The sequence below is a fragment of the Lepisma saccharinum genome, chromosome 21 (assembly GCF_977018435.1).
Source record: "Lepisma saccharinum chromosome 21, izLepSacc3.1, whole genome shotgun sequence".
Taxonomy (NCBI): Eukaryota; Metazoa; Arthropoda; class Insecta; order Zygentoma; family Lepismatidae; genus Lepisma; species Lepisma saccharinum.
In genome coordinates, this window is record NC_139249.1 from 63,873,693 (window position 1) to 63,887,460 (window position 13,768).

At 35.3% G+C, this 13,768-nt stretch overlaps 1 protein-coding gene across 1 annotated transcript; it reads right to left on the reverse strand.

Annotated features, from left to right (window-relative positions):
* Positions 1-3,522: 3,522 nt before the first annotated feature.
* LOC146004372 (uncharacterized) lies at positions 3,523-13,460 on the reverse strand. The gene is made up of 3 exons (XM_083143171.1): positions 13,391-13,460; positions 8,034-8,251; positions 3,523-3,989 (listed from the first exon to the last, which is right to left on the reverse strand). The coding sequence occupies exons 1-3, from the start codon at positions 13,449-13,451 to the stop codon at positions 3,870-3,872; spliced, it is 399 nt and encodes a 132-aa protein (XP_082999297.1). The 5' UTR covers positions 13,452-13,460; the 3' UTR covers positions 3,523-3,869.
* Positions 13,461-13,768: the final 308 nt, after the last annotated feature.

The following is a 13,768-nucleotide window of genomic DNA, read 5'->3' on the forward strand; positions in this document are numbered from 1 at the left end:
CCTTTCATGCCTATATTTCTTAATCTCAATATACCCATTTATAAACAGTAATTTGTAATTAATTTCCCCCAAATAATATTCTCCCCGGGGATAAAAATTTTCAACCAGAGGGAAGGATCAAAGAATCCAGAAGGGGGATTCCTCCTATTCATCCCCCTGTCAAATATCAAATATCACCCTGCAGTTATTATACATCCGTATTAAAACATTATGTCCCACATATTGTATCGCCTTTAATTACATATGTACACTAGCCACGGAAAAATCACGAAAAATCAGCCCTAGGGGTACTCTAGTTGCCCACCCCAGAGGCCTGCTCTACATAGGGCACTTATCACTTCGTGTAAATAACCATTGAAACACGTGTAAATATTTTACACAAATATTTATTCACTCGACTTACAAAAATGCCTTGAGGTGTAAAAATAATAAATTATACAGTATTTTTACAATATTTACACTTCACATTGAAATCCTTTTTATCACAGTAAGACACTTGAACTAAACATTACTCAGAAAATTGCAGAAATTATTATAATTTCACATTATTTACGTTAAGTTTGTCAAATGATAAATACCCTTGTAATGACAGTTATATGTATGAGCTTTGCACTGTAAAATATGTTTGAACATACTATTTACAACATAGTCTATACATTGAGATCGTTATAAACCTTACTTACATAAGCCATGTATACAGGGCTTTGAAACACTCCCCCAACACAGACAATACTTTTCCATTGTCATGTATATGTTTTTGATTCACTAGTCACAAAATTATTCATATTCGTGTATTTATCAGCCACTAGGACTGGTATAAAGAGATGAAGATTGTGTGTGTAAGAAATAACAAGAGTATTGTCTTCCAGTTTCCTGAAATTTCTGACAGTATATTACAATAAACAGTGGTATATTTATGTTTTCATGAGAAGACAGGGGATTAATTTCTCTTCGCTGTCAAATTATTATTTGTTTCCTGCCAGACTTCACGATTAATTAAAGCTTTACTACATACTACTAGGCACAGTGGGATCCATGAGTATTACCTATTACCGTGCAAATTGTCCATGGCTATTTTCCATTAATTTTTGCTTACATCCTATGTGTTTTTAAGCTATGGATATTTATGTATGCTGGTGCAGAAGTTGTCAACAGCTTGTTTTGAGTTTTCTTTTAATTCTTGAAGCTCTTATTGGGTCAAATAAAGTGCACGAACATGGTGATGGACGATTTGCACGGCAATACTCATGGATCCCACTGTACATACCAGGGCTCGAAATGGAAATTTTCACGAAATGGAACGCTGTATTTTTTGTCTCTGATTACTACAGTGCGAGATTAACGACTATATTTTAGTAAACTGACGCGCTGTATAAAATTAATAATAGGTTATATTAAAATATTTACCTAACCATCAAATAATATACATTGCACACGAAACTTCTGGAATTTTCTTGTTTTTAAAATTTAGCCCAATAGGGGAAAAATGAATTAAATGTACATATCTTCAATACGTTGACTTAATAATTTATTAAGAAAGCAATTCGTGCAAGTGAAGATATTTCTATGTTGTTATATTGCGTGTGATCAAGAATCGCTTTTATTGTTTGACTGATTTCTAATTTTACTCGTGGATTAATCGGGCCAAAGAAGAAAGGACGACAAAAAGGAACTGAAAAATGCTAATTCAAGAAAAAAGAAAATACTGCAGATAGTGTGCTGGTTGCAGTTCCACTGTACGCATTTCCACATAGATTTGGAAGCTTAAATGAATGGTATAAATATGCACTATTAAAAAATTCCGGTCCATTTCGAGTATATATATGGTAAGTTCGTTTAAATTTCGGAGATGGTGGCTCAAATTAGCTCGCCCTCCTTTAAATACACTAGAATTACTTTCTCTCAAAATGTAACAAGATATGGTTACTTTACGCAAAAAATTACAATATTTACATGTGTGAAATTTCAGCTGAACAATATACACGTACACCACTCTTCAACACAGACATGCATCATTGTCAGACAGGAATGTCGTGGTTCCTGAGAAAATTTAAACCACAGTTTTTTATTTACAATAAATTAGGGTTTTTCTAATGTGTAGATTCACCAATTCTGCATTTAGCAAGACCACTTCAGTAAGATAAAGTAGTAATGATCAGGGAACGGATTTATATGTACTAAAAATATGCTAAATATGTAAATACATATTTAGTTATTTTCACCAAAATATCGAGTTAAAAGTGGAGAAATTTAGCTCTTTAATAATATAAGACACTACACAATATACATAAAATGCAGTACGCTTACATTGACATTAATTGTAAAACAACACAGGATGTGTTTTCGTTTTCTGTTTCCGAAACAATGAAAAACAAAAAATTGTTGCAAGTTCGAAGTGATCGAACATGAATTTCCTTCTGTTATCTCTTAAGATGGATTTATACATATTTACTAAAACTGCGTTCAATATCGCAAGAAGCAATGGGAGTGTGTTTAAAATATGTCAGCCATTCGCAAGAAGGTCACCCAACTCTTTCGGTCACACGCGAACATGAAGTTATTGCTCCAATATAGAGTATCTATATGTTGACAAATGTTCTGAAATATGTAAAAATAACTAAAATATGTAAAAATGAGCCAAAATCTAATATATATGTACAACTATGGAAAATAAAAACGAAAGTCTACATTCCATGATGTGCAAAGATAATACAAAATATAACTGATTTCAGCTTCATACATAAATATCGATATGTATTCACATATAAATCCGTAATGACATTTGCTTTTAAAAAGTAACTTGTTACCGTTACAAATACATAATGTTGGCAACGTGACAATAACAAGTTTACCGAAATCAACGTACATATTATCAATTAAACGTTACCGGATTCAGTGGCGGCTGGCCAAGTGCAACAAGTGCAGATGTTTTCACCTAATCTTCAAATTAATATTGACATTTTTCATTTGCTTATTAAATTAAACTATTTCCCAGCAGAACGCACACGATAATACTCAAATAACACGCCGCTCGGCGCTACGCACGTATTGAGTTCGTCCCAACCCAAGAGCAAACACCGCTAGGTTGCGGAAGACTTAGCCGGTTGTCATGGCAACGGTGACGTCACCTAGCGTTGGCCTTGAACATGGTGTCGCCCTCTACGTGAATCAGTTCTCTCGTCGGAGAAAACATCGCATCCAGTGCTTGTGGCAAAATCTTGGCGTTCTCGCGAGATCTTGTTCCGCGTGTGTGTTTCGCGTTTCCTATCGTGTGTTGTGTTCATGTGTTGAGCTGTGGTTTCTACAATGAACCCAGTAAATGACTTAGTGTGTAATTTGTTGCAGACACCATTTTCCAGATGGACGGATGAAGACAAAAAAGGCGTTTTAAATTGGGGGTGGGGGGGGGCACTGGCACTTACTATTTGTTTTCATTGCCTATAAATATACTTCTTCACCTGTTATTTTAGGCACGAGCCGCTACTGACCGGATTACTATAATCCTCAATTCTGAAATACACCACCAGCCACAAAGACTAATTTCTAGTAGGTTGAAATGCTTGTTCGTCACTTTCACAGTCCCAACACAAAATAGCTCTTCAGGTGTTCCTGTCAAATACCTACGATTGAGCTGCATTATTTGAAGGACTCCCAAGTTCTTTACGATGCTTGCTTATTACCGAAACATCACACACTTGTAAAAACTATCGCTGACTTGACGCGAGTCCTGGCCTTAGAGCTTCTAGAATTCGCCTCGGGGAGCAGCACCAGCCAGTCGCACAGATTGGCCTCTTGCCAGTCGGTGGCTGAACCGCTGAACAGCAGAACTTCGAGCATCGTGGCACAATTCGAATGCCTTCTGCGGCCGCTCACACATGAAGCACGTACTCGTACGCAGGTGGAGGAGTCTCTGGTGCCTTCGCTGCCATGACCTCTTCGTACGATGGAGGAAGGTCAATGACGACTGTCGGGCGCTCTTGTCTGGTTCTCTAGAAATAACAAAAATATACGAATTAGACACACATGAAATCTCACTGTAAATAATCAAATGCAGTAATATATGAATGTGTAGGTGGTATTTGAAGTGGGATAAGGGGTTTGCCCGCGTTGTATTTATATGTTATTAGAGCTCTCCCATGGTGTAGTGGTAAAGTCGTCGCCTTTTTATCGAGGGGTCCCGGGTTCGATACCCGTTGCACAGTGGTTCGGATCGCACTTTAAACTGTAGCTCCAGTATCCTTTATGTGAATAAAATGGACTTACAACAATAATTCAATTATATGTTAGTGTTGTTAATTCGGTTTACACACATCTCTTGCAAATAAATACGTAAATAAAATATAAAACCGAGATGCGTAACACACACAGCGAGCGATATATGTTGAGCGTTGTTATTTATAATGTAAGCATTTCCATGTTTCTAGCTCCATCCTTTCCTAAACGTTGAATTTCGGAAAACCCCTTTTTAGTGACTGCATGCTTCATAATCTAAAGTTTCAGGGTTTCTATGCCCGGAGGCTTCGTAGCTACTATAAGCCTATCAAAATATTAAAAAAAAAAAATGTCCCTTCCGCCCCATTTTCCTATTCAGGGGCCAATCAAATTTCGAAAAAGAAGAAGAAGAAGAAGAAGAAAGAAGGTCTCAAGAGAAGGACACGCCTAAACTTTTAGGTTTCAAGTTCCGTGCGTTTGACCTATGCGTTGAGTCAGTGAGAACGAGGAGAACAATGAAAGTAGCCCAAAGTGCTCTCTGTACGAAAACGATAAGTAACTGAATTGCAGTTACTCATTTCAGGAAATTACATGAAATAAGGAACTGTAACTTCCAGACTGGTACAACATGAATTCAGAGATTTTCCACAAAAATATCAAGTAAATGAGTCAATAAATAAACATTCTTATCGCAATAAATTCGTCAGATGCTTGTGAAAACAGTGAATTACTAAGCTATCGTGATATATGCGCATATTAATGCCATTGTGTTTCCTATGTTCGTTCATGACGTAAGCCTAGATTTAGTTCTGTATATTGTTAATGCTCTAAACAATGAATGAACTTTAGTGCATTTGTATGCAACTCATTTAAAATGTAAAGGAACAGGAAATAATATTAAAAATTAAGTATGGGCCCGACAGAGTTGTGTGTATGTAGTCACGCTACTTAGTATTGATACTTTCCCGTCCATCTTTTGTCAAACAACTTGAGGATGTTTACCTAGTTTTCTTGCCCTGCGTTTTTAAAAACCAAATTTCTTCAAGAAGACTCGAGGAGATTTGATTTGACAGTCACAATGTAGTTTCTTATCGCAGAAATTCCGAAACTTTCAGGAAATTGCAGACATTTGGTCTATAGTCCCATCTGGTGTGTGGAATTACGTAATTTTCGTCCCATCCATATCCATATCACACGTCTCGAATTTAGGAAAATGAAATAAGCCCGAAGAAATTTTGATGAACAAACGGATTGAACAGGTAATCAGGTAATTTTACTGAACCAAAAGAGGGCGGTTTGGACCCATTGACCCCCCCCCCCTTTAATTCGCCCATGCACACAATTAAATGACCAGGAAAAATTGATGAATTGATATTGTATTTTGTTTGGTAGTCTAGGTCAGGGTCATATTTTACCACCGTCGTTTCACTTTTTCTTTCCTCGATGGGACACCAACCTTACAAATTGCGCCATTGATTGCACAAGACAGTTCTAAATATCGCATTGTCAAATCTGAAAAAATATTACAAATTGTTTTCACTTGTTTGAGAGGCTTATTAATGTAATTCATGCTTTTTGTATGCACAAACAATTGCAAAATATGGATTAAAGTTACAGAAAATCAGGAAAAATGTATGCTTATTCTGTCGGAATAGCAAAAATTAATAAGTAAGTAATTGGATTTTTACAAATTATAAACTATTGTACTGTGAATAGTTTTAAGTAGCATATTAGGTTTGTTGTGTGATCCTTGGTCGTGGGTCTTTGGGATGAGTATTTACGTAGTACCCTGTAAAAATGTATTTGGTTCTGATGATACTCTATGGTCAGGGAAGAAAAATACTTGTATATTTTTTTAAATATATATAATTGAACGTCAAGTCCAGTACCTACAGGATGTCTGGATTTACCCGCGGTATGGGATAGCCTTCTCTACAAAATGAAACACTACCGATCCTCCGTTCTCAAAAGATATTTTAAAGTAAGGCGGAAGTAAGCAAAGGAGAAGTGAAACTAATTCAATATGTGCGTAAGAATCGCAAAATTATATGCACTTGTTATAATGTTGAATCTCTATACCAACCCCTCAAACACACATGTACACTCTAAAATTTCGCCAAGGTGACCCGAAATGTACTGAGATCAATTGTATGCTTGAAGCATCGCACATGTTCATGAAGGAATAAATCATGCATTTATGCCTTAATTTACCCACTAGGAAGAGAACTCAATGCAATACAGTGTTCCATTATGGATGTGTCATTTCGTTGAGAACTTTACTTGTGGTACTAATTTGTTCTTTAATTGCAGATACTTTCAAATCATTTAAGATACTATGGAATGCCGTAATTGTGAAAAATAGTAATCACAAGTATCAACCAATCACTCTTCGTCCGATTGAACTGTGGCACAGATTGTCAAGTATTGATTACGTAAGTGTATGTGAAGCTTTACAAATTTGCAGCAATAACACTTTGTACTTTATCAAATAACCTACTTTGTGATAATTCATGACGTCATTCTTTGCCATTGTTTAGTGAATTGTTTGTACAGTTAATGCACTGCAGCGAAAGAATTAACCTTAACAGTTTTGAAGAGTTATTTATTGCTTCTTCACAATTATCCACGTAGCTGTAGCCAAGTGAAATAAGGAGAGGTGCCTTTTCTAATTGGGGCACTAAACCAGTGTTTAAAGATTTCCAAAGAGTTATAGCTTTGCGGTTTCAATAAATATATTAATTAATATTCATAAATATTATTAAATAAATGCTTCATAATGACTACTTTGGCACAAAAGCTGTTTTCTTAAAATAAGCTGGTACATGTAAAATAGGAAGGGCACGTCTGTCGAAAAGTCCTATGAAAATACCTGATGTGTATAGACGATGAGGGATGACTCATAAAGGAACATGGAACGACACTGTTTATTCAACATAATGCTAACAGCACTGCGCGGATTAATATTTTTGCTTTGGGCGGGATGCCCACTATAGTGGCGTGCTCAAGGGGGGTGGGATTGGTGAGGGCCATAACCCGCGTCCTCCTTTGGTCAGTATTCTTAAAACAAAAACATCAAAGGTAGGAAAACAAGTCAAAATAAGGACTACTGAAAAAAGTATACGTAACCTCTCACCCCTACCCCAGTCCCTTTCGAAAATCCTGAGCACGTCACTGACCCACTCAGTGGCGCATTTGTGATTTCGTTTCTGGAGGTAGGTTCTTTTGGAGTGCAAATTTGTATACCAGTTAATAAACAACTCTTGACTTGAGGTTCTTAGAGCGCGTAACTTAGGATACTAAATCTTATGATAACATTTACACGTAATTTAGAACCCAGTATATTTACATCCTAAGAAAACCAAAGCTCATACACAAATTGAGCTATTCAACTAGTAATGCCGAAAACGACCAAACTTCTATTGCCAATTTGTGAACAGCTGCATGTAAAATATCAGCACTATGCCATGAAAACCTAAGTGGAAAAACAGCTGCTGTTGTCTCGGCTCGATAAGGTTGGTCAGTTTCAGAATGGTGTCCTTCTTTAATTTACAAGGCTGCATACTTTCGGCAGGGAAATCTTTTATGGCTGGACCATTAATGGACACAAGTGTCTTTTCGTTTGTGTTTATCACATTGTGTTAAGAAATGGTATACTGTATGCTTTCAATTCAATTTTATTTGAGGGGGATTAAAACATCCCTGGCAGGATAAAAATAATTTTCTTTTGCCGGGAATATTTTTTTTGGGTGGGGATGAGGAAATCCAAGGATTCCTCCCTCCCCCCGTTAATTCGCACACTAGTTAATAGGAAGTCTACTTACTCTTCGTGACTGGGTTTTCCTATCCCCTACCATGATCGCGAACGTGATGCCGACTAGGAACAGGAAGAGGACAACTATTGCAATGAGGAAATCTTTGTTGCCAAGCAAGGCTTTCGGGAAGAACGCTACCAGGACGAAGCCGATGAGAAACGTCAATGACAGGAAAAGACACCAGCGCCTTCTTCTGCTAAGTTTCCTTTGTCTTCTACGTTCCTCTTCTGAAATAGAAGATAATGAAAGCATAAGTTATTGTATTGTACACGGGGTTGTCAAGGCATATTTAATAATAATTCCTTTATTTAGCGTTACTTTTTTACACGTATAATTTACTTCGCATAAAAACATTTTTTACGCAGATGTAAAGAAGTATTTTTTTCGTATACTAGTAGCCTAATATAAAAACTGCTTTAACTATATTACATTTTAAACTTTAATTTTCTTACATATTTCAAAATCATTATTTTCTGAAGATTCTTTACACAGCCACCTCACGTCCTTACCCTCACAAACGATTTTTTTTAAAAATACAAATGTTCTTTCACATATTTTTAAAAATTGAGAAACCTGTTGACTAGAACTTGTATTTATAACTTAACATAACGATTAACGACAATTTATTTGGATTGAATTTTAGTAACAGCTTCAATTTCTCTTTCATACGTATAACAAAAAAAAATGCACTTTCATTGTTAATTGTTATACGTTATACTGAAAAAGAAACTGCTAATTGAAAACTGGAAAAGAGCGAAAAATTTGTTGTTCATGGGACAGTTAGCAATGAACGCTCCTACTATTATCGTAATGTAATGAAAGAACATTTAACTACTTATTTTCTTATTGTAAAATTCCATTCTAAGAGCACATATGAATTTGCAAGGAAAGTTTTTAAAGCCTTCTTTTGGTTTTCTGCCAACAGTCATACATAACAATAACGATCGTAAAAACAATGTAACATGTTAATTTTTATGTTCGCTTCTAGTTTTTTAAGTACTTTACGTTTTATACGTATTTTACGCATTTTTTACGCGTAATTTAACTGTCACGTAGAAAACCTTTTTTTCTAATTGCACAACCTTACATATTTCACCCCACATTTCTACTTGTGTTTCTTAACATGTCCATAAATTATGAAACTGGTGAAGAGAGGAAAGAAACAATATGATGAATCTTTGATTGAAATTCTAACGTAGAATGAATTTTAAATGGTACGTTAACAATTATAATTATTGGAGGATGGTTTGGCTTCTTCAGTTATTAGTATTTGATTAAATTTTAACCCTAGCTTACCCGAGGGGGCTAGCTGTCACGCCCATCACTTCTATATTTTCGATTTATCAAGTGCGAAAATTTCTGCAAAAAAATGAAAATTAATTACATTGTTCCCTAGGATGTTCACAATATTTATGTGTTACTTTTATTCATAAAAACATAAAGGAAATGCAAGTAGGAGGCAAAATGCACTTGATGGGCCTGTTAGGCGCCATCTTTGAATGTGTGTTATTCGCGACACTTATGCCAGTGAGAGTGTACAATGGTAATGATGGTAAAGTTTGCAATTATAATATTCTAATTAATAAACAACTACACCTCTATAAACAAAAATTATTAATGAAACACTATTATGTTATTAAGAGTTTTAGTGAATGGTAAAATGTGTGTGTGATACTCATGCAATATTTGGTTTTTATTTCTTATTAATGATGGATTTTTTTGTAATTATTATAATTAATAAATCTTGTAATCAAGGGGTCTCGGGTTCCATAGCCGGTGGAGGCACATAGTGGTTCGGATACCACTTTAAACTGTAGGTCCAGTCCCGATTAGCCTTACTGTGCATAAACTGGACTTAAAACACCAAATCAACCAACCAACGAAATATTATTAATAAATAACTGCACATACGTATATGATCAACAAGGGAAACAGTGATTCAATAACAAAATGGTTTCTTGAATTCTAATGATAAAAGAGTGTGTGCTTGTGAGCCCCCCCCCCCCTCCTTCAGGTAAGTAAGTTTCTCGTACGACATGGGTAAGCTAGGGTTAATCGAAAGAAGGCCCTGGCGTATGCAGAGGGAGCTGATGGGGCTACATACCCTCCCTTGGGCGCCGTGACTGGCGTACAGGGCGCCGCGAAATGTTCCAATATTTTTACTGAAATGACACTTATTCCAAATATGTGCTTATTGAGTACTTTTTACAAATAAAATGTTTCTGAATTTGAAAGATGTGTTTAAATTTTAAGTTAACACAAGCAAAAAACACTGGGAGAAAATACAAGGAACTCTTAAAGAAGTAGCAGAAGAAATAATAGGAGAAGATAAACAAGTAGAGGAAAAAATGTGGTTCGATGAGGATTGTGAGAAAGTAATAAAGGAAAAGAACGAAGCTAGACAAAAAAATGATACAAAGAAGAACGAGAGGAAATGTCGAAAGGTATCGAGAAAAAAGGAATATAGCTAATAAAACATGCAAACAGAAAAAGAAGGAGATAATGAAGAAACAGCTGATGGAGATAGATGACTTGAGTAGACAAAATGAAACAAGAAAAGTATATACCGCAATCAAAAAAGTAAATAAAGGATACCAACCAAAGGAAATTGGCTATAAGGATAAAAGCGGAGCAATGATAGGAGATCAGAATAGAAAATTAGAGAGATGGGCAGAATATTATCAAGAACAACTAGGAAAAGAAGAGGAACTAGTGGGAACAACAGGAATAGATGGACACAATGAGGGAAGCATTGAAGACCCACCAACAATGGAGGAGATAGAAATAGCAATTAGAAAAGCGAAAAATAACAAAGCACCAGGAGAAGACGGTATAATAATAGAAATGATAAAGATGGCAGGACTGACAATGAAAATTGAAATCCATAAAATCCTGGAACGGATCAGGAAAGAAGAACATATGCCGGAAGGATGGAAAGTTGGAATAATATGCCCAATACACAAAAAAGGGGATCGAACGGAATGTAGTAACTATAGACCAATAATGCTGCTAAATGTGGTGTACAAAGTCCTTACCAGTATTATTAATGAAAGACTGAAGAAATATACTGAAGCTATAGTAGGAGAATATCAATGTGGATTTAGACCAGGCAGGGGTACAACAGATCAATTATTCGTTATACAACAGATAATTGAAAAACACTATGAATATGCAATAGACCTCCTAATTCTATTCATCGACTACAAAAGAGCATTTGATAGTATAAGGAGACCTGAACTGAGTAGAGCTATGCAAGAATTAAAAATCCCCATCAAGTTAATAAATTTAATAGAAATGACAATGAAACAGACCAGAGCAAAAGTGAAAATAGGGAATGAAAGAAGTAGAGAATTTCCATATTACAGAGGAGTCAAACAAGGAGATGGACTGTCAACCACACTCTTCATACTAGCATTACACGTGGCCGTTCAAAAGGTAGATAAGAGAGGATCAATTTTTACAAAGAGCACTCAAATATGCGCATATGCAGATGACATTGCAATAATAGCACGAACAAGAAACGATTTAAAGAAAACATACCAGAGATTAGAAGAAACTGCAAATAGGTTAGGACTAGAAACAAATGTCAATAAAACAAAGTACATGATTGTTACCCAAAAACCTGACAAATATAGAGAGGAAAGAATAGAAATAAATGGGAAGGAATTTGAAAGAGTCAGGTCATTCCAATATTTAGGGCTGATCATAAATGAACAAAATAAAAAAGATAGCATGATAAAGGAAAGGATATACATGGGGAATAGAGCATATTATGCAAACATGCAATTATTAAAGAGCAAACTAATAAACAGGAATCTCAAAATTACCATATATAAAACGTTAATAAGACCAATAATAACATATGGTTCAGAGACATGGGTAATGAATAAGACAGAAGAGGAAGCATTGCGCAGATTTGAGAGGAGGGTGATACGCAAAATATATGGACCGGTTAATGAAAATAATTTCTGGAGAATAAGAACTAATGAAGAAATTAACCATATACTAGAGAAAGAGGATATTGTGAGATTTATTAAATCACAAAGAATGCGGTGGCTGGGTCACGTACAGAGAATGGGAAAGGATAGAATGCAAAGGAAAGTGATGCAAGAAAAAATCTATTCAACAAGAAGAAGAGGAAGACCAATGACAAGATGGCTAGATGGTGTCCTGGAAGATTTGCGTCACATGAAGGTGAAAAGATGGTGGGAGATTGCAGAGGACAGGAATAGATGGAGGCACATAGTTGAGGAGGCCAAAGCCCATGAGGAGCTGTAGCGCCATGTGGTAAGGTAAGGTACAAGCAACCTAACCACACTAACTGAGCGTTGCAAGTGTTACATAGACCTACATTCTGACTTACACGCCGCGGAAAATTTTGAAACACTAAGGGCGCCTCGAAACGAAAAACTTTGGGAAACCCTGCACTAGAAGACAGCATGTAGGAGATTTACAAAACAGAGTATATTACCAAAAAATCAAACTTACTGTCATATTCATTATAAACATTTCATAGCTAAAGTTTTGAGATTAACAGGTATCATTAGTCGAATTTGAAAGTTTCCTGAAACAATGATAGCCGTTTGTTTCAATGTGGCTGCAGTCGGTTGCTAATGCCACATGTATAAATGCTGACGACCATACATCCCTCAATTTAATGCTGTTTCTCATATATTGACCCTCAAAGAGATTCTTGGATTCCATATTTGAATTATCTAATAGAACTGGTCTCAAGGAGGGAACAGGGGTACTTGCCCCAAGTTCCAAGTTCCGATAGGTACGTGGCCAACGGAATAAAATAGAGAAAAATACTTCAGACTTTATAGTAAAAATACAGGTGCCCATTTTAACGAGTAAATATTACGGAAATTTTTGCTACTGTAAAACGTTGTCTGAAGAAATGATGGACTAAGACAGTCAATTTCCACCGTCATCGAACGACCACAAAAATTACCAACCGTTTTTAAAGTGTAAAGTAACAGCCATTACATAGGGAATCTAAGTAATGTCTTTTTAAGTTTTCATGTTTTTAATAATATATTTTGTATGTATTATATTCATTATATACCTATTGTGCATGGTAAAATATTCAATTCTTTAAAAAAGATTACTTCCTGTGTTTGTAACTTAACAGGGAAATTGTTACATTTTGATGATACAATATTGTAAAGTTTACTTTAACTTCTCAGTGGAAGTAAAGCACTACAAAAAAAGAAGAATTCTAAATATTTCAATATGATTATACAATGGGTATTATTGGAATTTAAAGTTAATTCAGGTTATAAGGTAATTTTACAAGCATCCAATGTGAATTTGATGAAAGGTTGCCAAAAAGAAGTTCATATATAAAATGTCTATTAACTTACCTTGTGATATACCCTCGTCAACGATCACAAAGGAATTTGAATTTTGTTCACCTGACGTCATTGTGTCACTTTTGCCTAGAAAAATGTTAACAATTGAGACATTATTATTGTTGTTGATATTGTTCATTATTTAGTTATAGTTTATATTTAATGTATTAACTTTTAGAACAAATCGAAGGTATTTTCTTCGAAAGACTATTTATACACAATAATTATAACAAACAAAAGAGAGAAAAGAAAATTGGTGTTATGAACATAACAACAATGAATCTGCTTATACTAAATTTCCCATTATTATAAATTACATATACATATAATGCACAGTAGCAGTTAGACGAACCAACAAATCTTTTCCAATCTTCTCTTTTAAAAAAAGGC

Coding starts and splice junctions, on each gene's coding strand:
- LOC146004372 (XM_083143171.1), bottom strand. CDS start 13,451: ATGACGTCAGGTGAACAAAATTCAAATTCCTTTGTGATCGTTGACGAG. Junction 8,252..13,390: donor TGACGAGGGTATATCACAAG/GTAAGTTAATAG, acceptor CTTCTATTTCAG/AAGAGGAACGTAGAAGACAA. Junction 3,990..8,033: donor GGAAAACCCAGTCACGAAGA/GTAAGTAGACTT, acceptor TGTTATTTCTAG/AGAACCAGACAAGAGCGCCC.